Source organism: Monodelphis domestica, chromosome 2, assembly GCF_027887165.1.
Source record: "Monodelphis domestica isolate mMonDom1 chromosome 2, mMonDom1.pri, whole genome shotgun sequence".
Classification (NCBI taxonomy): Eukaryota; Metazoa; Chordata; class Mammalia; order Didelphimorphia; family Didelphidae; genus Monodelphis; species Monodelphis domestica.
The window spans coordinates 26,069,814-26,096,648 of NC_077228.1; the positions used below are offsets into that span (position 1 = coordinate 26,069,814).

The 26,835-nt window shown below is 46.3% G+C and overlaps 1 protein-coding gene across 1 annotated transcript in view; it reads right to left on the bottom strand.

Annotated features, from left to right (window-relative positions):
- The window catches only part of GPX7 (glutathione peroxidase 7), a 49,866-nt gene extending 23,303 nt beyond the window's left edge, over window positions 1–26,563 (bottom strand). Inside the window, exon 1 of the mRNA XM_056815123.1 lies at window positions 26,236–26,563. Coding sequence (XP_056671101.1) covers window positions 26,236–26,400 — 165 coding nt within the window. The 5' untranslated portion in view covers window positions 26,401–26,563. The remainder of the gene's footprint in view (window positions 1–26,235) is intronic.
- Window positions 26,564–26,835: the final 272 nt, after the last annotated feature.

A 26,835-nucleotide genomic window follows, 5' to 3' on the forward strand; every position in this document is an offset into this window, starting at 1 on the left:
AAAAGCTGTGAGGGTGCTTTTCATGTCCTTTGTGAAGCCCACTCCGGCACCAAAAACACTAGCTATGGCTCTGGTGCTGATTCCCCACCCTGCCTTCCCATAATCGTTAGTTAACTACAGGAACTGGGCATGTTAGCCTGGAGGAGAGATGACTCAGGGGGCCATGGTAGCTGTCTTCAAGAACTGCAAGAACTGTTAGCCTTGTCCTGTTTGGCCCCAAAGGACAAAATCAGAAGCAATGGAAGGGAGCTGGGCCAACAGGCTCAGCTTCAAGAGGAACTTCCTAACAATGTTAGGCTGTCCTAAGGGACAAGGAGGGTGCCTTAGCTTGGGGTGGGGAGTAGCGGACTCTTCTAGAGGTCCACAAAATGCAACTTTTCAAGACTCAAAGGCCAAACAGGGAATAGTCTCATTTCCCTTCTCAAATGTTTCTGGAGTCCACTGTACGGCTCTCTCCTTTTCTCATCGGAGGGTCCCCTACCTGGATCATACTTGTGTGTGCCATCTCCAACTCTCTCCCTCAACAGAATACAAGCTTCTTGAAGGCAAGGGTCAGGGTGTTCTGCGTTTTCCTCTCTCCAGAAGAATCTAACACATAGCAGACACTATATAATAAAACTTTGTGACTGTCAATTCTACTCCCAGGATCCCACCAACAAATAGCCCAGGTCATCCTCCAGGATGTCTGCCGACACCAGAAAGGAAGTCAAACTAGAGAAGTGCCATTGGGGGAGGGGGATGGAATTTCACAAGGAATGTTGAGTAGACTTCTACAAGGTAGACGTTATTCTACAGGGGTGATTCATACATGAGTGACAACCCAGGAGGCACCCTGACTTTTCAGAACATCCCCATCCCTTCACCCCTAAACTTCCAACTGTGATAGTGTCTGTCATCCACCATGAAACGTTCAACGGCATCCCATGGAACACCAAAGAGGACTCTCTTTGAACTTACACGGTAGATAAATTAGGCGCTGGAAAAGCCCTGAGAGTCACTGAGTCTAGTCCCCTCATTTTATAGTGAAGAAGAACGAGGCCCAGAGAAGTGAACTGACTTGTCTAAGTTGTCCAACGTCCCAGAGTTAGTATTCAAGCTAAGATTTGAACCAGATCTCTGCCTCCAAGTCTTACCCTGGCACGGCCTGATCCCAACAAGTAGCTTCACCATCGTAAATGTTGGTTCCTCCAGGGTTGCAGAGGGAAGCCATCCTCACAGGCTACTCTGTGTATCCCCGTGCCATCCTCACTGCCTGTAAGTCCCACACAAGGTGATCTTGGGGGAGAAAAGCTAGCCTTTGTGAGAAAAAAAGCCCTTTGGGGTCAGTAGCACCCCCAAGGCAAGCAGGCAGTGCCTGAAGGGCGCCCGGCACTTGAGTGCCAGCCATGCTGACCATCAGTCATGTGTGAAGTCCTGCTCTATGTATGCCAGGCTCTGGGCTGGGGCGGGGGCTCAGAGACAAAAGCAAACACCCCCCCCTCCTCTGGGGGCTCCTATTCAGTGAGGAGAGACGACACACACACATCTGGAGGGAGAAGAGAAATACAAAGAGGTGGAGGCAGGGCACTGGGAGCTGGGATTAGACCTGAGGAGTCTGGATCCCTCTTCCACTGCCAGTCCTGCCAACCAATGGCAGCTCCCCCGAGCCGCTGTTTCTTAGTAGGGATCATGGAATGCCACCACTCCAGGACAAGCGTGCTGTCAAGGAAACCAGAGGCTCTGCCATCTCGAGAGCCCTCCCGCTGACTCTCCTTCCACCAAGCAGCCCCTCAGCTCCAGGGGGACCACCAGATAGGATCCCTGAGCCCAGGCGGAGGATGCCTCCACCCAAGGCCAGTTGTCTGAGCTCCAAGCTGGCACGGCTCCTGTATCCGAAGGAGGGTCAACCTCCAACCAGTTCCCGAGCCTTTCCTGGCAACACTGTCCATCCCTCCCCCCAGAGAGGCCGGCCAGCCAGTTCTCTGCCTCAGCCACAATAACCTGGCTGTTTCTAGGAAGATTTATTGGTACATACGGTTCAGGAAAGCAGCCAGACCCGATCCCCAACACCTAAAGCTGACGGGGGTGAGATGGCAGTTGGCCTCCAGTTTGTATAAACCTTTGGCTGGCCGCAAGACATGCTGCCAACTGGAGTCCACCTCACCCAGGGACTGCAGGGTGTCAGGGGAGAACAGGGAGAAACTGGGGCTGGAAACCATCATTCATGGCCAGGGACTTTTAGGAGCCGGTGAATGGGCTGTGTGATTAGAAGAGCCTCCTGCCTGGGCTGCAAATGCCCAGACGCAGAGTTTTCGGGCCCCCCAAAAGCCATCCCCAACCCAAGATCAACCAGTCTTGGACCAGAGCTCCCCCCCCCCCCTCCAGAGGCAGTTCTCTTTGTCAATTAGTTTCTCCTCATATTAAACCGAAATTAGCCTCTTTGCACTGTCCCCTCCCCCTCCCTCCACATTCCTCCCGGTTTTGTTCCCTGGGGCCACACAGAGCCGGCGCGTTCTGGTTGAATATGACAGTCCTTCAAAGGCTGGTGTCACCGATAACGGGTCCTCCCCACCCCCGCCGGGCTGCTCTTCTCTGGGACTCTCCATGCTCTGCAGCCCATCAATGTCTTTCTTAGGCTCTGGTGCCCAGAACGGAACCAAATCCGATTTAATGGAGCCGACTGCAGCAGCGGGGAGGGGGGGAGGGGGGAGGGAAGGTGCCGGACATCCAGACCTGCCCTGTTATTGACACTGGGAACTCCGGGGGAGGAACTCTCTTCCCCCAACACGGATCAGCTTGGAATCTTAGCGAATCACCCGGACAGCAAGACTTTCCCTCTTCATTCCTGGAAATTCTGCCTCTGAGCGCAATCCAAAGTCACGCTAGCTTTTTTGGCTTCCGAACCCAGCGTTTTGGAAGCTTGATCTTGATGGCAAAGCATATCAGCCCAGAAACCTAGATCCATAGCTGGAAGGGACCTCGGAGGTCATCTAGTCAAAGACCCTCACTGTACAGCGGAGGAAACTGAGTCACAAGGCGGTGAAAGGACTTGGGATGATAGGACCAGAGGTCCAGAGCTGGAAAGAACCTCGGAAGCCAACTAGTCAAAATCTCTCATTTTACAGATGAAGAAACTGAGGCTAAGGAGCTGAGGGGATTCGTCCAAGATCACAAGGCCCTAGGTTCTCCGATAACAGTACCAATCAATGCCTTTCCCACCCCATCATACAGTCAGTACTCTCATGGCCACGTGGGAGACGTTTAGGGGAAGGCCTGAGAAATGGTGGGAGGAGGACCATAGATATCCTAGCACTTGAGGAGTGTTTGAGGTCTGGGTGGCAGGGAGAGGTCAGCCTTCCCTATATAGGCAGCACATTGAATTCTCAGAGGGTGAGCCAGAGGAACACTGGCGGAATCCTCATAGCTTGGCCATGACCAAAGGCAGGATGGGATGTGGCCACACTGCCAGCTGAGCATGGGTAGGCTTGTGGCTACCTGCCCTGGGATTGTACAGTGTGGATGGGCACGGCCAGCCCTTTCAAAAACCGATCTTCCAGGGAATGAGTATTCCAGGACAAGTCCTGATTGAGGGTCCAGAAGGAGCTGGAAGAGTCTACCTTGTGTGAGCCAGAAAAGCTGGTAGTTGCCAATTTTGGATAGCTGGGAGGGGTCAAGAAATGCCTTGGACTCCTTGGGGAACCTCAGCACATGGACCAATCAGGGGCTTTTTCCCATGAGCTTGGGGTTGGCCCACTGGGCAGCCTGCGCTGCCAGCCGGAATATAACAAAGGCCACCTTGGCCCCAGCTGTGGGGCGTCCCCAGGGATGGAGATCTATAAACAGCTTGAATTGGGCCAAAAAACTGGGAGGTCCTCTGCTCTCCTGGTAAAAAGATCTGGGGGACTCATTGTGCTTCTGGGAGGCAGGGTAGCTGTCTCCACCCGCTTCCGGAACCACTCTCTGCTTCCTACAAGGCTACAAAAATCTGCCCCGGAGCCTCGCCAGTTCTGTGGGAGTTTGCGCCAACTAGAGCTGAAAGATCGATTTTCCTGGAACCCCTAGATAAAGGGCTGGCAAGGGGCAAATAGTTCAGGCCCCTGCAGCCCAAGGGCCAAGCACAACTCGTTTTAAGTTTGGGTGTCAGGTCAATGTAGTCAAATGTGGGTGATTAAGGGCTAATTAGCCAGGACCCAGAGAATGAACCCTCATGGAGGAGGATAGCCCCGTCCAAGTCATGAGCCAAGAGAGAATGGAAGTTGCAGAAAGGCAGAATTAGGATCGTTGTAAGGAAAAACTTCCTAACAGCAAGAGCCATCCAAAAATGGAACAGGCTGCCTTGGGAGGCCGAGTCCCAACTCTGAAAGTCTGGGAAAAGCATAGTCCCAAATCTTCAGCTTTCAAACAACTACTCCCCCCCCCCCCTTCCAGGTGATCCATGTCAGAGATCATGGAATAACCCAAACCCAGGGGCAAGACAAGAGGTATAAACAATGGTCCAAAGCCAGAGAGTCAATGTAAAGGCAAAGAAATAGATGGGCATCAGCACGATTGTAGGCTTGTCTCGCATGGTGCTTCTCTAAAAACACTCTTTTCCTAATGGCAGGCAACATGAAAGCAAGAATCCCATCTAGCTGAGTTTGTCCAGATTGTCTCAGTCCCAGGTGCCATGGGGAACTGGATGTTACCGAGGACAACGAAGGACATAGTCATCAAGGAGCCAAGTGATATTACACACCTAGGGAGATCTTGTGAGGAGAAGATGAAGTTTGGCTAGCTACCTGAACCTTGAATAAAATTCATGGATTAAGATGACCTAGACCCATGGTGGCGAGCCAATGGCATGGGTGCCAGAGGGGGCACTCAGAGCCCTCCCTGTGGGCACACCTGCTATCACCCCAGCACAGAGTTCATTACTAGAAAGCCAGAGAGATGTGGGACTGGGCTGCTCCCCTCCCCATCTCCACACAGACCTGAGGACATCACTGCCCTTCTAAAAGGTTCACCATCACTGACCTAGGCCCTCATCAGTCAAATGACTAGTGATTCCAGCACTAGCCACTAGGGTTATTTGCCTTGCCACACATCTACCACAGTTTCCACCAGATTTTGCTGTGATAGGTTTATCTCTCTACATGGATTGAATCCATCAAGTGTTCAGCTGTCTCCCAGGGATCGCAGATGGACAAGAAGAATACGTAATCTCAGACATGTGGAGACAATTGATGTAACTCAGATCTGATAGGCCAGGAAAGCTATGGGCCCAAGGAGAGAACATGAGCCTACCTCCTGATGCTGGTTAACCCTCCCCACCCCCAACAACCTTCCACCAAGGAAACCCCACTATGCCACAGCCTTGAGCTTGAAAGATGCATTCTAGGAAGGGACACACAGTTACATGGCTATCACTGGGGTGAGAAAGGAAGAGCATGGCATGTATTGGTACATTTGTGACTTTGTTCTTTATCAATGTTCTACCACTCTCCAGCTTTGGAATGGCCGCTTCTAGACTCTGGTCATCTCTTATCTAGCCCCATGGACCTTAGTGGATTTCTAGAACAAATGAATCATTTCTCTTTTGCTTTCAGGGATGAGGAGTGATGCTGGAACCATACTCTTTCTCTTGCCCTTACCTAGTGGGTTGATTCTCATGCAACGTGTTCATCTCCCACCAATCCCCAGCTATAGTTGGAGATATACAGCTCTGTTTCCTCCTCTCTACCTATCCAAATTCTGTCTGCCTATTCAGGAGCAAGTCATAGAACTCCTCCTACATGAAGCCTTCACTGATCTCTCCCTCCTCTGAACTCACAGGCTCACTGTATCATCGATCTCGAGCTAGAGGAATATTCTCATTTTGCAGATGAGGACAATGTGGCTCAAGGATGTTGAGGCTTGCTCACATCACTAGTAATAGTCTGAAGCAGGCTCTGAACCCAAGTTTTTCTTGATGACAAGGCTAGTCCACTATGCTGTCATTGTAGTTGTTCAATTGTATCAGATTCTTTGTGGCCCCATTTGGGGTTTTCTTGGCAAAGATACTATAGTGGTTTGCGATTTCCTTCCCCAGTTCATTTTATAGACAAGGAAACTGAGGCAAAAGGGTAACATGACTTGCTCAGGATCATACAGCTAAGATGCTGGAGTGGCTTGCCATTTCCTTTCCCAGTTAATTTTACAGATGAGGAAACTGAGGCAACAGGCCAAAATGACTTGTTCAGGGTCACACAGCTAGTGTGTCTAAAGCCAGATTTGGACTCAGATTCTACAGACTTCAGGCCATCGCTCTATCCACTGTGCCACTTAGCTTCCTTGCCCACTATACAACTCTATCTCTAAACATGGCATATAGTTTATATCATTAATTTGGCATTTAATCTTACATCGATTGCCTTGTAGCAGCCCTTGGCCCATGATATTGCTAACTCAACTTCTCCTGTGGAGGTCTTGTCTCTGACCTGACTATAGGTTCCTTCAAAGCAGGAGGCATGCCATTTCTGTGGATCTGGCTCCTGCTTCACTCAGCTTTGTGGAGAGAAGAGATACTCCATAAATAATGAATGAAGGCAGCATCCTTGTGTGAGAACAGAGCCCCATTCTCTCCTCATCCATCTGCTCAGCACACATCTGTCCTGAGTATTCAAGTACCAGCTGTGTCCAAGTGGCTTCCTTTAAGACATGCTATCAAGCACCATTTCCCATGTCCTAGGGTTCTGCAGACCGAGAGGACACAGGCCTTGCCTTCAAGGGGTTTACAATCCAAATGGCCAAGGAACCCATAAACAGACATGATTATGGTAGGAGAGAGAGAGAGACAAGTGTGGAAGAGAGAGCTAGGCATGGTGCGAGAGGAATCGGTGAGAAGAGAATCAAAGACTTCAGGAAGAAAGCAGCATCTGAATTGGGTATTGAAGGAAAGTCTCCCTGAAGTTCGTCCTTTACATTCTCTTCTCCATCACAGCATGGCACAGGAGGAAAAGCACCAAGTCTGGAATCCAAGAACCTGGGTTTGAATCTCAGTTCATCCTGTGTCTTGGGAAATCTACTTCCCCTTTCTAGGTCTGAACTATCAAATAACAAGAATTCGACAAGATGGTATTGGAAGTCTTGTCCAAGCTCAAAGACTAGGACATTTCCCTTTCTCCAGCACTCTCTATAGAGCCTTCTGTAACTTCTACCACTCATTCTGGAGCCCTTGAGCATCTATTAAGTTAATTGTTCAGTTTAATAGGATCCCATGCCGGGAGAGAATTTAGAGGTCATCTCATCCAGCTCCATTTTACAGATGAGTAAACTGAAGCCAAGAAAGAGAAAGCAGTTATTAGCTATTAACTTCAAAGCCTGTGCCCATTCTACTACAAGATAGCCCCATGAGCAGAGTTTAAGCTCCTTGAAGGCAAGGAGTATATCTTCTTCTTCCTTATCCTCCACAGCCTCAAGGATAAGGCTAGGGCACAAAGTGGTCATCCAATAAAGAATTAGAGAGATGCAGAAATGGGAGCTTAAGAGATCACAGTTTTCTCCCCTGGAAAACAAGGGGGATGGATCAGATCATCTCTAAGGTAGCTGGGTAGTGTAGTGGATAGAATGCTGGGCCTGGAGTCAGGAAGACCTGAGCTCAAATGCAGCCTCAGAAACTTATTGTGTGATCTTGTGTATCACTTACTTCTATCTGCCTCAGTTTCCTCAATTAAAACTTATTTCTTTCCTAACTAAAGGGTCTTCCAGCTCTGACTTTTGGTGACATGTAATCCAGTCTCTCTGCTTCCTATTTTTCAGAAGAGGATTATAGACCCAGAGCCAGAAGGGACTTTAAAGACCATCTAATCAAGTCACATAATTTTGAAGATTAGGAAACTGAGGTACATAATGACTAATCTGCTCATACATGAGCTAGTGTTAAAAGCAGGATTTGGGGATTTGTGCCTAGGTCTTTCTGAGATCAGGTCCAGTGCTCTCTCCACCACACCGTACTGGCTCTGTTGACCTCAGCACTCTCTCCTGGACTTCCTTTCTCCAGATTCCTCCTCCTCCTCCTCCTCCTTCTCACCTACTTCACTGACATTCCACCTGGAGGTTCTCCTCTCCTGATTGCTGACCTTCTCCATGTTAGGAAGGACTCCTCATTATCACTCACCCTGATTTTCTCTTTGGACTCCCCTTCTTCATCTGCCATAGGAGCTCTATCTCCCCCTCGTTTTCTGGCTCTCCTTTATGTATTCTTTGCTCTCTCTAGATTGGAAGCTTCTTGAGGGCAAGGAATGCCTGGCTTGCTTGTAATTTATTTCTTGTGCCTGGCATATAGTAATCACTTATTAAATGCTCGATCTATCTATTGATCTATATCTGTCTATCTGTTGAGGCTAAGAGATTTGTCTACAGGCAAAGGACAATCCGAAAGCTGTGAGGGGACCAGGACCCAGGTTCCCAGGCCCCCAGGCCTAGGTCCTTCCTGCTACATCTGCAGCTAACAAGCCAGTGTTCTGCCTGGGACTAACCTCTCAAGGTCCATTTGCATTCCTGTTCTATCCTCAGGGATGTCTGTAACTATTCCCAACTTAGCAACATCTGCAGATTTCATGAACATGCTGTTTATTTTCCTGTTCGGCAGAGCACGGCTTCTCTGGCTCCTCTCGGAGCCCTGAGAATGCCCTCCCCCCTCCTTGTTTTTTGTTGTCCCTGTTGTTGGGAGGTGGCAGAGATGTGCCTGCATGGGACCTGAGAGGGAGCAGCTGCTGGGGGACCACTGCGCCCCTCTGCAGACCCTTGCTCCAAATGGAAAATGCTGGCACCTGGAGCTGCTTGTGGGGGTGGGGAGGCTGTCTAAGGTGAGAATGATCCTGGACAGACAGAGGCCACTGGAGCTGAAGACCAGGATACTCAAAGTATGGGGGCTGGGGAAGAGAGGGAACTCTGAAATGAATGGGGAAGAAGAGGAGCGAAACCTCTCTATGAGGGAAAGCCATTCACAGAATTTCCAAGTTGGAAAGGAGCTCCATGACCATCAAATCCAACCCACACCCAAAAGGGACCTCCCATAGCCAAGAAGAAGTGGATCAGCCTCTGTCTGAAGATCTCCAAGGGCAGGGAGGGGCAAAGAGAGGGGAAGGGGGCAGGCCATTCCACTGAGGGACTGCTCTCATCCTTGGGAAGGCTTGTCCTTCCAATGAGCTAAATCTGCTTCTCTCCCCTCCCCCCATTGCTCTTGGTTCTGCTCTCCAAGAACACAGCACACACGTCTCTGTGTTTCCCCAGAACAGCTTGAAATATATATATATATATATATATATATATATATATATATATATATATATTTTTTTTTTTTTTAAACCCTTACCTTCCATCTTGGAGTCAATACTGTGTATTGGCTCCAAGGCAGAAGAGTGGTAAGGGCTAGGCAATGGGGGTCAAGTGACTTGCCCAGGGTCACACAGCTTGGAAGTGTCTGAGGACAGATTTGAACCTCCTGTCTCTAGGTCTGACTCTCAATCCATTGAGCCACCCAGCTGCCCCCAGCTTGAGATATTTTACTAAAGGCTTTGCTAAAATCTAGAGCTTATAGGCTTCCCAACATCTACCAGTTGAGGAACCTTGGCAAAAACATAAGTGAAGTAGTCTGGCATGACTAGCCATGCTGGCTCTTTGGGATCAATCACTGTTTCCTTTTCCAGATGGTCACTAACCATCTCTCTAATGATCCATTCCAAAAAATTTCCCAGGAATTGGACTCCTTCTGGAGCCAAAGAGAACAAATCTAATTCTATTCCAATGACAATCTTTCAAATTTTTGATGATAGAAATCATGCCTCCCCCCCCCCCCTCCAGTTTCAGTTATATTCTCCCAATTTCTTCTATAAGGTCATCTCAAAGACCTTCACCATTTTGGTTGCTCTCCTCTGGGCACTTTCCATTTCCTAGAATGTGGTGCTCAGAACCAAACACAAGAATCTAGATATGGTATGACCACAGCAGGAAATAGGACAACTGCTTCCTTTTACTTAATGAAGCCCAGAATAACATTATTGGTTTTGTGTGAGTGTGTGTGTGTCACATCACAGTGATAAATTATATTGTGCTTGTAATCCACTAAAACCCCTGGATCTCTTTTTTTCTTTTTAGCAAACTATTGTCTAACACTGCCTCTTCTTGTATGTATAAAATTAATTTTTTGAACCCAAGTGTAAGACTTTACATTTATCCCCATCAGTCCTGTGCTCTAGCTTTGTCAAGATTTTTTTGGATACTGACTGTCATTGAGGATGTTAGCTCCCTCCCAGCTTTTAGTCATCTGCTAATGTGCTGAGTGTGCCCTCCATGCCTTTCTCCAAGTCACTGATAAAAACATTAGACAATACAAGGCCAAACACAAATATATTGAAACCTGCTGCCATCCGAACATTCACCTATCAGCATTTACTCTTCGAGTCAAGTTTCTCAAAAGAATATTCTGAGATAATTTGTCAAACAATTTGCTGAAAATCTATGCTCTTGCATCCCCCCCCCCATCTATCAGCCAGTTTAGCAACTCTATCAAAAAAAACAGAAATGAAGTTATTTTGGTGTGATCTGTTTTTTTTTTCCATTTTTTAAATTTAAATTTATTTATTTTAGTGTGATCTGTTCTTGATAAAGACAGTCTGGTTCTTTGTGATCACTGCTTTCCTTTCTAGATATTCAATAACCATCCCTTTAATAATTCGTTCAAGAATTTCCCCAGGAAATGAAGCTAAGCTCACTGGCTTAGTGTTTCCACACTCTATTCTCTTCTATCTTCAGGAATAGCAGATTCTGGGAGCCATGGTGTTTCATCATGCAGAGTTTTAACTTGGTTCTGTTTTTCCTTCCAGCACCCACAGCTCTAAGATTTTCCTTGCTTTTTCAGCATTGGAATGGGAGAGAAAGTGTTCTCCTTATCAGAGGCATCTGTAGCCTCTGTTGCCTTCCTGAGATTAATTGCCTCACTTCTGTGATTTTGGTAACCAGGATGATAAGTGGAATAAAATCTATGTCATATGAGGAGTGGCTAAAAAAAACAACAACCTCCCAGAGGCAGTGTGGTACAGTGGAATGAGCATAGGTTCTAGGTTAGAGTCCTGCATTTGATACGTGAATTACTTATGTGACCTTGGGCAAGTCATTTAATTTTTCTTAGCTATCGTCCCTGTGAAAAGAAAGGGTTGAACTAGTAAAGTTCCTTCTAACTCTGGAACTCCAAATCTATTGCCTGGAGAAGAAAAGACTTGGAGGTGAAGGGGAATATGATCACTTTTCAAATATCTGAGTAGGTGTCATGTGGAAGAAGGGTTACACCTATTCTTTGTGGTCCCAAAGGAACGAATTAATACCATTCCATGAGCAGAAGTTTTATAGGGGGGACAGATTTTGTTTCAATATAAAGAATACAAGTAGAGTTGACCAACAATGCAACAGACCACCTTGTGAAGCAATAACAATTCTAATAATAACTCATTATATATATATATTTATATATCATCCTATATAGTTTGTCACAGTAGCCTCTAAGTATCTAAGCTTCTAGCTATCCTGATGATAACAATTTTTAAGAGTTACCAATAGCATCTTTTCTTATGGGAATACAAATCATTTGAACTTATTGGGTCCCTTAAAAAAGCTTTATGTTTTTTCCCCTTTCTTAATTACCTTTTGGTGATTCTCTTGAGTTCTGTGTTTGGGTATCAAATTTTCTGTTTAAGTCAGGTATTTTCTTTAGGAATGCTTGGAAGTCTTCTATTTTATTAAATGACCATACTTTCCCCTGCAAGAATATAGTCAGTTTTGCTGGGTAGTTGATTATTGATTATAGACCCAGTTCCCTTGATTTCTGGAATATCATATCCCATGCCTTCTGGTTCTTCAGTGGTTGCAGTCAGGTCCTATGTTATCCTAACTGTGGCTCCATGATATCTGAATGTTTTTTTTTTTTAGCAGTTAGTAGTATCTTTTCCTTGGTCTGGTAGTTCTTGAACTTGACTATAACATTCCTGGGCAGGAGGTGATCAGTGGATTCTTTCAATCTCCACTTTACCCTCTTATTCAAGAATGTAAGGGCAGTTTTCTTGAATCATTTCCTGTAGAATGATGTCCAGCCTTTTTTCTTTTGTCATAGTTTTCCAGTAGTCCAATAGTTCTTAAATTATGTCTCATGGATCTATTTTCCAGGTCTGTTGTTTTATCAATGAGGTGTTTCCTATTTTCCTTAACTTTTTTGGTTTTTTTTATTTTGTTTTATAGATCTTGTTGCCTTGTGAAGTCATTTGCTTCTTGTTGGATCCTAATTTTTAAAGATTGAATTTCATCCCTGGCTTTTTGGTCATCCTTTTCCTTTTAGTCTGTTTTGCTTTGTAGGTCATCTTTTACTTTCTTTGCCTCATTTTCAAGCTGGTCAATTCTGGCTTTCAAGACACTATTTCCTTGTTTTAGTTCATATGCCTCTGTTTCCAGATGGCCTATTTTGCTTATTAAGTTCTTTTCCCAATTGTCTTCAGCCTCTCTTAATTGTTTTTTTTTTTAATTATGTTTTGAGTTCTTCCAAAGACCATGTCCAATTCGCTGGAATTCCTGAGTTTTTGCTTGGTGTTCCTTGGTTCTCCTCAGTTCCATTTGTTCTTTGTTCATTACCTGGATAGAAGCTGTCGATTGTAATTTCTTTTTTCTTTTTGTTATTTACTCACATCCCCTCCCCCCCATCATTGGCTGAATCTTGCTCCTCTTTATTTGCTGGATCTGTGGTTTGGGGCTATTCTGTTCTGAAGGGGCTTCTTCTCTGCTCTGCTGATTGACTATATTAGGTTGATGGAGTATTAATGAGCCCTGAGACCAGATCTTCCCCAGCTGCCAGCAGAAGGTGAAGGTGAAGGTGAAGGTAAAGGTGTGGAGGCTGAAGGTAGTCACCTTCATCCTCCTCTATTTTCCTTTCTGTCATCTGCCTCACTGCCAGCTGCTAGGTCAGAGCCCTGGGCTTACCATGGTGGTACTAAGGTACTCTGTGGAGGAATCAACAGGATTCTTACTGTGGGTCTTAGAGCAGTAGGTGGGGGGAGAGGTATTGGAGATTGAGCTTCCCTGCCCTCTGAAGGCTTCTTATCTGCAATATTGAATGATGAGGTGGCCCTTCTCTTGGCTAAGGCAAACCTCTCTACATGCACAAATGATCCTATCTCATCTTGTCATTTTTAGAAGATTGGCCATCCATCATCAACTCTCTCTCACTCATCTTTTATTTTTTCGTCCAACATGCTTGTGTATCCCCAACTGCCACCATCTTTAGAAAACCCTCACATGATCCAAGCATCCCCACAAGCTAACATTCCATATTTCTCATCTCTTTCTCAGCTATGCTATTCATGAAAACTGCCTACATTCAATTACTTCATTTCCTCTCTTTCAATTGATTCTAAACCTTTTTAGCTTTCCTACCTGTCAGATTACTCTTTCTTAGGCTCCTCTGGTAGATCTTCATCCAGGTCATGCCCACTAACTATGGGTCAACCTATGGATTTGTCCTAGGCCATTTTCTCTTCTCTTTCCATAATATCTCATCAACTTCCATGGGTTCAATGATCATTTCCATGTAGATATTTACCATCTGTATATCTAATCCTAGTCTATCTCCTGGGCTATGTTCCCACATCACTAACTACCTTTTCAAAATCTCAAGCTGGATGCATTAGTGGCATCTCAAATTCAACATGAATGAAACAGAACTCATTAAGTTTTCCCCAATATCTTCTGTCAATGACACCACCATTGTCCCAGTCACCCAAGCTCACAACCTCAGGATTACCCTCAATCCTCGATTCCACTCATTTTCCATATTCAATCTATTGCCAGGTCTTGTCATTTCTGCTTTTGTATCCTTCAAAGACATTCTCTTTTCTCAACTTACACAGTAGCCAATCTGGTTCAGATCTTCATCACCTCATGACTAGACTACAGTAATAGCCTTCTAATTTATCTACCTGTCTCAAATTTTTCCCCACCCCAATCCCTCTTCAACTCAGCTGCCAGAGTGATTTTCTAAAGTGCAGGTATGACTACGCCAACTCTCCTCATGACTCAATGAACTCCAATATAAGGAAGCAACTAGGTGTCTCAGTGGATTGAGAGCTAGGCCTGGAGCCAAGAGGTCCTGGGTTCAAATTTGACCTCAGACACTTCCTGACACACCCTGGGCAAGTCACTTAACTCCCATTGCCCAGCTCTTATTGCTCTTCTGCCTTAGAAGCAATACATAGCAATGATTCTAAGACAGAAGGTAAAGGTTTAAAGAATAAATAAATAAACTTCACCATCTCCTTATTTTCTCAAAGTCCCAAAACAAATTTATCTGTTTGGCATTTGAAATTCTTCACAACCTAGCCCCTTTCTTCCTTTCCAGTCCTCTTAAACTTTACTTCACCAGAGCCATACTGACCTAACTGATGTTCCCCCATAATGCCACCCTCCCTCTCCCCCACCAGGACACTACCTATTGCTTTGTCCTGGCTGTGCCTCATGCCTACAATGCTCTCCCTCATGAACTCTGGCTCTTAGCTTCCCCAGCTTCCTTCCAGACTCAGCTCAAAGGCCACCTTTTGCAGGAAGCCTTTGGTAGTCCCCCACACCCCTTGCTGGTAGCTTCTCTGAGACTCCCTTTCATTCACACTGTTTATGTGTGTTGCATGTTCCTGCTAATTTATGCATCATCTCCCCCATTAGAAAATAAGCTCTCTGCAGGTAGGAATGGTGTTTTCACCATTCCTTGGCCCCAGAACTTAGCACGGGGTCTGGCACATCCTCCATGCTTAATGAATGCTTCTTGACAGGCTGATAAATGAATTCCTTGATACTGAAGGTATTAGTCAGTTAAAGGGTGGACAAATAACCAGAAGATGTTGGATAAAGCTGGAATTATGGGAGCCAATATTTCTATACTGGGTTGTCCAAGGTGAGCTCCTTTCCATCTCTGAGACGCAGAGAGAATGTAAAATCTTACCCTTGAATTGAAGAAAGCAACTGCCTGAGTACAGAGGAGACATGGCTAGAAAGCAATTCATGTGAATAAGACCTGGAGGTTTCCTGGATTGCAAGCTCCAGATGAGTCATCGATGAGACACAGCAGCCAAGGCAACAGCTTAGGGGATTTTAGGCTCCGTTCATCGAAGTACAGTATCCAGAGTGGGGGAGTTGATAGTCCTTCCATTCTCTGACCTGGTCAGACCACATTTGGCATATTGCATACAATTCTGAGAGCTGCAATTTTGAGGGGATCATTAATAAGCTGGAATGTCTAGGAGAGGGCAACCAGGATGGTTTGGGGACTAGAAACTCTGCCATGTAAGAATAAGATGAAAGCACAGGGGAGGTTTAGCCTGGAGATGACTTGAGGTTGGACAGGGTGGATGTGGGGGAAGGGCATGGTCACTGTTTGCAAGGATCTGGAAGGCTTGTCACGTGGAAGAAGGATTTGACTTATTCTGCTTGGCCCCAGAGAGCAGAACTATGAGCAAGGGGGGAGGGGAATCAGAGAAAAGCAGATTTTAGCTCAATGTGAAGAAGAGCTTCCCACTTCTGGCTTTGGTAGGAGAAGGCTCTGCAGGAGAAAGAGCAGGAGAAGGGCTTGATCAAAGGAGAAAAAAAGAGAAAGGGACTTGAAGGGCTTAGGGAATGGACCAGGCTCCACATTCCATCCAGCCACAAGAAAACGAGACCTACCCAAGGAGCTTGCTGTCATCCTCCCTGCTCCTGTATTATGCACGACCATGTTTTCTCCCCCTCATACCTCCCTCCCCTTCCTAGATTTCTCCATCTTACTGAGGGAACACACTGGTACAACAGAGAAGAGCCCTGCATTTGGAATCAGAACTTGGGTTCAGTTCCTACCTGTTTGCTCTTGGGCAAAACATTTAACCTTTCTGAGTCTCAGTTTTCTCATCTGTAAAATGAGGTGATTGGACTAGATCATTTCTAAGGCCCCTTCTAGCTTGAGAATGATTTTCTTATCCTGGGCATAGTAACCAAATCTTGATTGTAACTACTTATGGAAGGAGAGGGACTAGCAGTTTGGTTGCCCTATAACTCTTCTGGCCACCCCAGTGACTCAACATACCAAAACTCCTTTCTTGGCCACCACTCCCTTATATGAATTGTTTCCCCCAGTTGTTATTGTTTGTCCTTTGTTTTTTTTTTTGTTTGTTTTTTGAAGAGGGCCAATGATATTACTAGGTGATGTCTTGACTCCTGTGCAAATTGGATTCATGTGAGGCAGCGTAGCTAAATGAGATCAGAGACTGCCTCACTTTTGTCTTTGCATCCCAGCATTGAGCACAGTGCACATTTTAAGCACTTAGTAAATTCTCATCCATCCATCCATCCATCCATCCATCCATCTATCTATCCATCCATCCATCCATCCATCCATTCCCTAAATTCTTCAAGTCCCCTTCTCTTTTTTTCTCTTTTGGATCAAGGCCTTCTCTGGCCACCTTTGGGCCATGAACTCCTTGGGGGAGTCAGTCACTCTGCTTCAGGACTCTATCCTGAGGCTGAACTGTCCTGATTGGTGATGGACTGAATGAATGCCAACTTGCCTAATGCACTATGTATATCTAGTCAGCTGGCTCTGCCTCAGGATAGAGCCCTGAAGCAGAGTGACTGACTCCCTCAAGGAGTTCATGGCCCAAAGGTGGCTGTTCCCAAAGGAGTGAAGAGGACCAGTGGCAGGGCAGATGGCAAGATGTCCAGATAAGTCTATCTTCTGTGGCTGGGTAAGAATTGTGAAAAGGGTCAGAGATGGAATTTGGGGAAGGCAAATTTGGGAAGACTTAAGAAATTGAAGGAGGATGAGAAGAAAGTAAGCCTCAAGCTAAGATGGCAAGCTTGAGCTGAAGAGGGATAAGAGCTAGTTGAAGAAGACAGACTTGAGCTGAAAGAGATCTTGACTTTGAGCTGGGAAGAGCTTGACCTTGAGTTGAAGGAAAAGAAGGATCCAAGCAGAGGGATCTGAGAAGGAGCAAAAGAAGCTGGAACTAAAGGAGAGCTGGAGAGCAGGCTTCGTATAGAACACTGTGTTCAGTTCTGGGCACCATATTTTAGGAAAGACATAGGCACGTTGTAGTATGTTTAGAGTAATGAGATGAGTCAAGAATGTACTTTCAAGGAATGTCTGAAAGAGCTAAAAATGTTTAGGCTGGATAAAAGGAGTTTCAAGTGGAATATGGTAATTGGCTTTAACTACTCAAAGGGCTTTTATGGAAGCAGAGTCAGACTTGTTCTGCCTAGCACTTGAAGGCAAATTTAGGGTACAAGTTGTAGAGATACAGATTAGGTTGGGTGTCAGGAAAATATCAATGAGAGCAAACAGTGAAGTGGACTGCCTCAGGAGGTCATGGTTCCTTCTCAATGAAGGTCTTCAAGTGGAGACCAATAAGTCAACCAATGGTTATAAAAGGGATTTGGGTTCAGGTAAGAATTAGACCAGATGGCCTCTGAAGTCCCTTCCTACAATGAGATTCTGTGAATCTGAGAACTCAAGCTGAAGGAGGACTTGAAAAGGGAGAGGAGACACAAAATTCAAGGAGAAGAACCTTAAGGAAACAAGAAGACAAGTTAGTCAAACAAGGTAAGAGGCTAGGGAAAGGAAGTTGGGTGTGGATGTCAAGGTGTTAACAAGGCAGAAACATGCTACAGAGGTTGAGAGGTCCACACACATTGAAAAGGTAGTCAACCAGCATTTATTGTGTTTACACAGTGCCAAACACTGTGCTGAAAAAGGCAAAAACAATCCCCACCCTCATTCTAATGGAGAGATGGCATGTAAATAACTAGGTACATATGAGCTATAAACAGAATAGATGAAGCTAATATGAAAGACACCTCATAGTTTCCAATAATAATAATTAATAATAATAATAATGATTCTCCAGAGGATCTACCAACAAGGAAACCAAGAACTGGGGATCTGATTCCCGGCAGCTTTGGAGAACAATGGATCCATGGTTCCATCTCTACCAAGGCCAAATGGTGTTATCTCTCTGGAGAGGTAGATAAATATCTTGTTCTGTGTCAAAAGGATGGAGGATAGGAAAATGTGATAACCAGGAGAAAGGGAAGAAGGAGGACCACTAGAAACTCAGAGGTCAGAAACAAGTTTATGAGGCTCTTTCTGAAGAGAAAAAAGCTGAACCTTCTCAACTGGAGGGCATCATCTAGTTAATGCCCAGCTACCACCATTCAAAAAGGGTCAGAAGAAAGATAGAGGATTAGTGGTGGTTGGTGGCTTCTTGTCGAAGGGCATAAAGGCAACTATTTTTAAAAATTCCTTACCTCTCATCTTAGAATCAATACTATGTGTTGATTTCAAGGTATAAGAGTGGTAAGGGCTGAGAAATGGGGGTTAAGTGGCTTGCCCAGGGTCACTCAGGTAGGAAATGTCTGAGGCCAGATTGTACCCTAGGGCCTCTCATCTCCAGTCCTGACTCTCAATCCATTGAGCCACCTAGCTAAGGCAACAATTTGTTAACTTAATAATAAAAATAAAGAGGTCTGCTTTCTTCCCTTGGCATATAATCAAGATGTCACAGAGAGCTTTAGAAAGCTTGTCAAACTGGAGAACTACGATCCTCTAGGTCTGGTGATAGCCACTGGCATAAATGATACTCTCAGAAGGAGTCTTGAAAGCAGATAAATAAGATTTTAGGCAGGTAGGTAGTATTTTCTTCACTCCTGCTGTGAGAGAAGACAAAGGCTGCAAAAGCCAGAGTGGTTCAAAATTCAGGGTTTTGGGGATTTGGGGATGGGGATTTGGAATTCTGGACCACAGCTTAAAATACAAAAGTGACCGACTCCTGACCAGGGATGAAGTACACCTACCAAGACGGATAAGAATCTATTTTTCCAGGAGCATCTAGGTGGCTCTTTGGATAGATAGCCAAGCCTGCAATCTGGAAGACCTGGGATCAAATCTGGCCTCAGACACTTCCTTAGCTGTGTGACTTGGGTAAGTCACTTAAGCTCAATTGAATCACTCTTCTGCTTTGGAACTGATAATTCCTGTAGATTCCAAAACAGATGGTAAAATTTTTGTTTGTTTGTTTTTTCTTTTAATCTATTTGCCCGGAGTCTTATAATTCTAATTAAGCTGAAAGAGGTCAGAGGGAAGAAAAAATGTCCACCAAGCTAATACTGTAGAGAGCAGCTACAATTTAGAAGCTTATAATGTAAGGAGTAGATACCAGCAGTTCACAGATGATGGGTTGTTTGTTATTGTTTGTTTTTTTTTTAAGGGTCAACAATAAAACCTATAGCCTCAGATATCTATCTGCAAATAGCATAAGAAGCATAAAGTATGGGCCACAAGCAAAGTGCACTAGAGACTCCAATACAAGGAAGTAAATTCAACCTCATCAATATCATTGAGACTTGGCTAAATGGACCCTATCATTGGTATATGGGTATATCTCATTTAAAGGCAACACAATAGATAAAAGACCTTTAACAGTATTATATATTAAGAAGGTCTAATATGTATAGAAGATATCATGTTTGTATGTGCATATATATGTGTGTGTATATGTAAATATGAAGAAGTTGATAAGGGAATTCAGAAACAGAAAGGGAAAACATGAAAGAGAGTATTTGGGAAAGGTTAACAAAGGAAGAAATAGAAATAATATGGTTGGTCGAATATACTATGGACCACCAGCAGAAAGAAGGAATAGCTAAGGCTTTTGGGAAACAGACCATAGATCTCACATTGAGGCATGCTATAGTATGATGGACAACTTCAAGACATCTGCAAGAGCTCTTTTTTCTGCCAAAAACAGAGCAGTTCATAATTTCTTGACTTCATATATAATAATTTTGGCCTCCCCAAAGTGGAGAAATCAGTAAAGGAAATGTCTATACTGACTGGTTCTTACCAACAAGAGGGAATTGGTTGCTGGAGGAGAAATGATGGGGATTATGTGGGAGATGGTAGGAAGTGACAACTCCACCTTAGAATTTGTGATGCAGATGGAGAGAAAAGCTGATATGCACAGAGATTTTATCACAGTAGAGCAGATTTCAAAGTGTCCAGAGAAGGGATAGGTAGGATCTCATAGCCATAATGGAATCAGTTGAAAGTACTGGGACTGTTTAGCATGGGGAAGACCCTGGGCCAATGTAATAGCTCTCTTCAAGTCTCTGAAGGACTGTCATGGGGAGAATGGATTAGACTTGCTCTGCTTGGCCTGAAAAGGACAATAGGAACATAGGGTGGGAACTGCAGAGTCAAATTTAGATTTAATGACAGAAAAACCTTTCAAAAATGGAATGGACCACATGAAGTGGGGCTCCTTCTCACTGGAGGTCTTCAAGCAGTGTCTGGATGACCACTTGGAGATGTTATAAAAAGGTTTCATGCTTTGGATAGGGGTTTGATTGGCTGATTTCTGAGGACATTTCCAACTCGTGAAGGGCTCGTAAAGTTTCATAGGGTCTACATTTCAGATCACAGTGGGTTGCAAGGTCTAGTCTATGCATCCCCTCGATTGGGATTGGGATTGGGCTACCTACTGTCAAGAAGACAAAAATATGGCCATCCCTAGCCCAGAGGGTCATCTTACATCACTGAGTACCTGGAAGCATGGACCTAAATCAACCTTTTAAAAACCCATTATGATTGGAAGAGCACTGGGAAGGTTCTGTTCATCTTTCAAATTATTTCTATCATCCAGATGTTGCCATGTCTTGAATTTCACTTTTAACTATTCATTTTATTTCTCTCTCCCCTAGGATCCCTTTGCCAACTCCAAAAAATGAAATGATCAGATGAAATCTATGAGAATCCTGAACATAAGGTAAGTGAAGAAAGCTGGGAAGAGTAAGATAAGGTTCTTGGAACAGTCCTGGCTGTTCAGACATTGGATGGGTCACCACGAGAGGGGATGGGGTCCTTCTCATAAGGAGCATCTAAGTGTGGCTGAATGCCATTTCAGTGTTCTCATCTGGCCCCTTCTGAGTATAAATTCACACAGCTACCACTTTGGCTCAGGACCCCAGAACCTCTCACCTAGGCTAATGCACTAGCTTCCTAACTTCTCCCAGGCTCAAGTCTCTCCCCACTCCAGTACACTCTATATATTGCTGCCAAAATAATTTTCCTCAAATGTAGATCTGACCATGCCACTCTCATTCTTGTGCTGTTACCTTTAGAATAAAACATAAACTCCTCTGTTTAACTTTAAAGGCCTCCACAACTTGGCCCCAACCTAGCTTTCCAAATGCATTACTTTACCCCCTGGCTTCCTTTTTAAAGCTAATCTCAACTATCTTCTAATCTCCTGCAAGCTGCCTTCTGATCTCATGATTCAATCGAAAATGTCCTCTCTAAGGTTACCAATGATCTTTTTTTTTTTTAAGCCCTTACCTTCCATCTTGGAATCAATATCAATACTGTGTATTGGTTCCAAGGCAGAAGAGTGGTAAAGGCTAGGCAATGGGGGTTAAGTGAATTGCCCAGGATCACACAGCTGAGGCCAGATTTGAACCTAGGACCTCTCATCTCTAGGCCTGGCTCTCAATCCATTGAGCTACCCATCTGCCCCTCCAATGATCTTCTAATTGCTAAATCTAATGGTCTTTTCTCAACCTTCATTCTTCCTGACTTCGCTACAGCCATTAAGAGTCATCTTCTTACCCAAGATTTGCTCTCTTCTCTAAGATTTGGTGATAATGCTCACGCAAGGTTTTCCTCAAACCAAATATCCTGTAGACAGCTCAGACTCAACATGTCCAAAACAGAAGTCATGATCTTCCACTTCGTCCTCCTTCCCAGATCTTTTATGACTCTTGAGGGCACCACCACTCATCCAGTCACGTAGGCTTGCAATCTCAACATCATACTCAACTCTTCACTCACAGTCCTCCCACATATCCAATCCATTGTCAAGGCTTTTCCTTTCTCCATTCAAATCTCTCATATACATCTTGTCTCCACTCACACAACCACCGTCCTAGTTTAGACGCTCATCACCTTTTCTTTGGACTGGTGCAGTGGCCTCCAACAAGTTTCTGCTTCCCAGCCTCTTCCAGAATTGGAACTAAAATCAATCCTCCAGGAAGCTGCCAAAGTGACTTTTCCCAAGGCATAGATCTAATCGTGCATCCTCTCCCCCTTACTCAATAAACTCTAGTGGTTCCCAGTTACCCCTAGGATCAAATATAAAGTCCTCTATTTGGCATATCAAACTCTTCATGAGTTGGTTCCTTCATACCTTTCAAGTCTTCTTACACTTTCCCTCTATGTATGCCAACCACACTGGCATAATTGCTCTTCCCCACATTGGACACTTCATTTCCAACCTCTGCATTTGCATTTGCCATCTGCAATCCCTGAATGCTCTTTCCTCCTCTTAGCTCCCCTGGTTTTCTTTGACACTCCACTCAAAGTTACCTTCTGAGATTCCATTTCCACTGTCTAGATCTTGTATAGACCTAGTTATTTACATTGTTGTCTCCCCCGAGAGAACATGAACTCCTTGAGGGCAGGCACCATATTATTTCTATGTATATCTAGCTCCTAGTTCAGTGCCTAACACTTAGAAAACACTTGATGCTTGTTGACTGACTGCTAGTGCAAATTGCCTTGTATTTAACCACTTTGTAATTATCTGTATTTATTCTCTCTGCATTTATTCTGAATGTAGCTATAAGTATCCTTGTCTATCCATTAAAATGTAACTCCTCTAGAGAAGCGATTATTTAATTCTTAGGGTTTTTTTTTTATCCCTAGTCCTAGCACAGTGCTGTCTCCCTCATACAGTTAGTGCTTAATAAATGCTTGTTGGATGATCCAGTATGCCACTAGGAAGACTCTTGTTCAAGGGTGAGTTGAGCAAAGTTCCTAGCTCTAAAGATGGATTGAACCCAAGAGGCCATCTATTCTAATCTTCACATCTACTGATGAAAAAACTGAGACCCACAGAGGGGTCTCATAGGGGTCTACTTAGGTAGACCTATGTATGGCATATGGCAGAACCAGATTTTGAACTCAGGTCCCATGAATCCAAACTAGCCTTCTTCCTTCTCTACTATACTGCTTCCCTAGATGATTTCTGGTTTCTTTGAACCTTGAAGTGCTCTGATCCTCTGAAATAGAGAGAAAGCAAACAGAAACATTACAGGCTGGGCTACTAGATCAACTTGTTCCCTTCAGGATTCTTCTCAGGCCTGGGGCAGCTGCCCATGGGGCCCTCCAGCAATGGCCACTGATGCAGAGTAGAATGCAGCATCTAGTGGGAGAACTGCTCAGCAAGGTGCCAGCCTCTTTTCCCCCTCTCCTCCTAGCCCCTAGCACAGAGCAGCTGAAAGGAAGGAAGGAAGGAAGGAAGGAAGGAAGGAAGGAAGGAAGGAAGGAAGGAAGGAAGGAAGGAAGGAAGGAAGGAAGGAAGGAAGGAAGGAAGGAAGGAAGGAAGGAAGGAAGGAAGGAAAGAAAGAAGGAAGGAGGGAGGGAGGGAGGAAGGGAAAGAAAGAAAGAAAGAAGGAAGGAAAGAAAGAAAGAAAGAAAGAAAGAAGAAAGAAAGAAAGAAAGAAAGAAAGAAAGAAAGAAAGAAAGAAAGAAAGAAAGAAAGAAAGAAAGAAAGAAAGAAAGAAAGAAAGAAAGAAAGAAAGAAAGAAAGAAAGGAAAGAAGGAAAGAAGGAAAGAAGGAAAGAAGGAAAGAAGGAAAGAAGGAAAGAAAGAAAGAAAGAAAGAAAGAAAGAAAGAAAGAAAGAAAGAAAGAAAGAAAGAAAGAAAGAAAGAAAGAAAGAAAGAAAGAAAGAAAGAAAGAAAGAAAGAAAGAAAGAAAGAAAGGAAGGAAGGAAGGAAGGAAGGAAGGAAGGAAGGAAGGAAGGAAGGAAGAGAAATAACAGTCACTACTTTGTGTCAGGCACTGTGCTAGGCCCTTGGGATCTAAAGGTGAAAGGCAAACTGTCCCTGTGCTCAAGAAACTTACACAGAGGTGAGGAGGGGATGTATACAAGGCATTGGGGGTGTGTGTGCAAAAACACAGAGGTGGGAGATAGGATGTTTGTGTGAGGGACAACAAGAAGGCCCCATTCTAGAAGCTGAGATATTACTGATCTGGTTACTTTTTCCACAGCAAGAGGTAGAATAAATGTTGGAACCTATTGAATGACCCAACACTGAGCCTGGATTCTAGTTGACCTGGGTTTAAAGCTGCCATTAATTTGCTGTATGGTCTTAAGCAAAGTCATCACCAACTTGGAGAGACTCAGGTTCTCCCTCTGACAGAGTGAGGAGAGAGAAGGTATCTGGGGTTCCTTCAGGCTTCCATGTGTTGTGATATGAGCAAAATTCTGTCCTGGAGAGGGAAGCCACAGAGACACGGAAGCCAAGAGTAAGATCTTGGCGGCCCTTTAGACTTGGGTTAGGATGGGATATGTTATAGTGGGAGAGGAATCCCCGCCATGATGTATCCAAGCAGGGGCCCTCCAGCCTCTGAGCCTCGGCGAGCTTTTGGTCCTGCTTCTGGAGCAATCTAGAATACACAGAACTCTTCCTCTATACATATGGCTTCCCTGGCATCTCTTCCAGCTAAGCATGCCGTGCTCCTTCCACCTATCCTCAGGAATATTGACTCAAGACAGACCCTACCCTGCCCTGGTTGCCCTCTGGCTTATCCACAGCCTAAAACTTCGGTATTCAGAATGGAACACGATGCTCCAAGGGGGGCACATGCCCAGGGAGGGGCCTGTGGGACTGTCACCTCCTTATTCCTGGAAGCTGAGCCCTTCTTAAAAGAACCCCCAAACTGCCTCTCACTAGCCCCCTCGTTCAACAAGCAGAGAACTAGGGAGGCTGTTTGCCTTGGCCAACGTCACAGATGTCACAAGGGACTCCACTATTTTTCTTTTCTTTTTTTCTTTCATCCCTTCCTTTCCATCTTAGAATCACTTCTGTGCATGGGTTCTAGGGCAGAAAGGTGAGAAGGGCTGGGCAGTGGGGGTTAAGGGACTTGCCCAGGGTCACCCAGCTCGGGTGCTTTTCCCCATGAAGTGTCTCCTGAGCCACTGAAGTGCTAGTTTTCTCCCCCCTGACTTTTCCGTGAGTCTCCTCCGAGAGCTGGTTTTTGCCCAGCTCTGCCAATGACGGTCTGCCAGCCGGTGTTTCCTGGGTCCAGAGTTGTCTGGGCTCCCTCCAAACGGGAAGGATTCGGTTTCTCAGGGTTGGGGTGCCCGTTCTATGTCGGCACCCCACTCCCCAGGAGATGAGGGCACGGAGTTTGCTTTTGCCTTTACATCTCAGCAGATTGGGTCGGGAGGTCGCAGAACCAAAGCCGGGATGCCAAGGCCAAGTTCTTCCACACTCCCAGCCCCGCCTTCCTTCCCCTCCATCGGGGGATTCCAGTCATTCTGTGGCCCCCTCCCTCCAGCAGGCCTTCGAGCAGAGCCAGCCGGTCTCCATGGCCCCGACTCACTGGCCGGGAGGATCAGTCCCGCCTGGACTGTCTGGAACCCTGGGAGAGAGGGCAGCCCCGCTCTTTCAGGTGCCCGAGAAGGGGGCCACTCGCTGCCCTGACCTGGGCTGCCCCAGGGGTGCCCATCCACACTCAGGCAGGGAGAGGGCCAAAGGACTGGACCGGTTAACCAGCTCGGTCCCTGCCAAAGGAGGTCTCCTGGCACAAACACGACTCCCATCATCCTTCCAGTAACTCTGCGAGCCTGCCCGTGGGGGGGTTGGGGGGGGGCGGGAAGCAGCACCTCCATTTACAGATGCTGTAACTGAGGCACAGGGAAGGGCCAAGGCCGGGACAGAGTTTGGCCCGAGGGCCCTCTCTCTTATATCCGAGGCCTTTGACCCCCTCGGAAACTCCGGGATGGGAGTGGGGCTGCGGCCCTTCCTGGGATGGGGGCGTGCCACGTAGATTCCACGCTGCCGGCCCGCCAAGAGAGGCCGTGGGAGAGGGCCGGGCAGTTAGTGGAGAAGAGTTCAGGAGGCCAGGGCTTTGGGGGGAAATCTGAGCCCGCTCCCGAGCGGCTCGGGAGGCGCGCCCAACCCCCTCCTTCCCTCCCTCCCTCCCCCACACTCCCCCCCCCCCCCATCCTGTCCGGTTCCTGGGGCTGGGCCGAGCCCTACGGCCCTGCCTCTGCCAGAGCCGGTGTGGGCCCCTCGGAAGTGGAGCCTGAGGCGGGGGCCAGGGAGGTGCGGAGGGTGGAGGAGCTGGGGCGGGGTGGGGGCGGATGGGGAGTGCCCCGGGGGGTGCCCCACGCACTTACCGAGCCGCGGTACTTCTCCAGGGACACCCAGTTGCCCCTGATATTGACCACCTTGAAGTTGTAGAAGTCACTCTCCTTGGGGCCCGGGGTGGCCGGGGAGGCCAGGAGGAAGAGGAGGAGGGGGCCCAGGGGGAGGGGGCGGCAAGGAGCCTGGCGGCCGAGCATGGCTCAATTCGGGGCGCTGCAGCAGGGAGGGCTGGCGGGCCGGGCCGGGCCGGGTAGGAGGAGCAGCCCAGGAGGCGGCGGCTCGGGCTGGGCTGCGTGGCGCTGCCCCCCTCCCCCATCCCCCCTAGCGCTCAGGGCAGCGGACCGCTCCAGCCCGGCCCGGGCACCAAGTTCAAGTCCACGGAGAGCGAAAGGGGAGTCCCCGCTCAGGGCTGGCCGGGCGGGGCCTGGTGCGGGACGGGACAAAGAACTCCAGGCTGCTTTTAGACTTGGAGATGCTTCCGAGTCTCATTTTACAGAGGAAGAAACTGAGGCCCAGGGAGGCAGAGGGCAGGGCCTAAGAGCAACTTGCTACTAAGTAGTAGAGCTGTGTTTAAACTCAAGTCATAGGACCAGGAGATTGCAGACAGGAACTGGAAGGGATCTGAGAGGGCA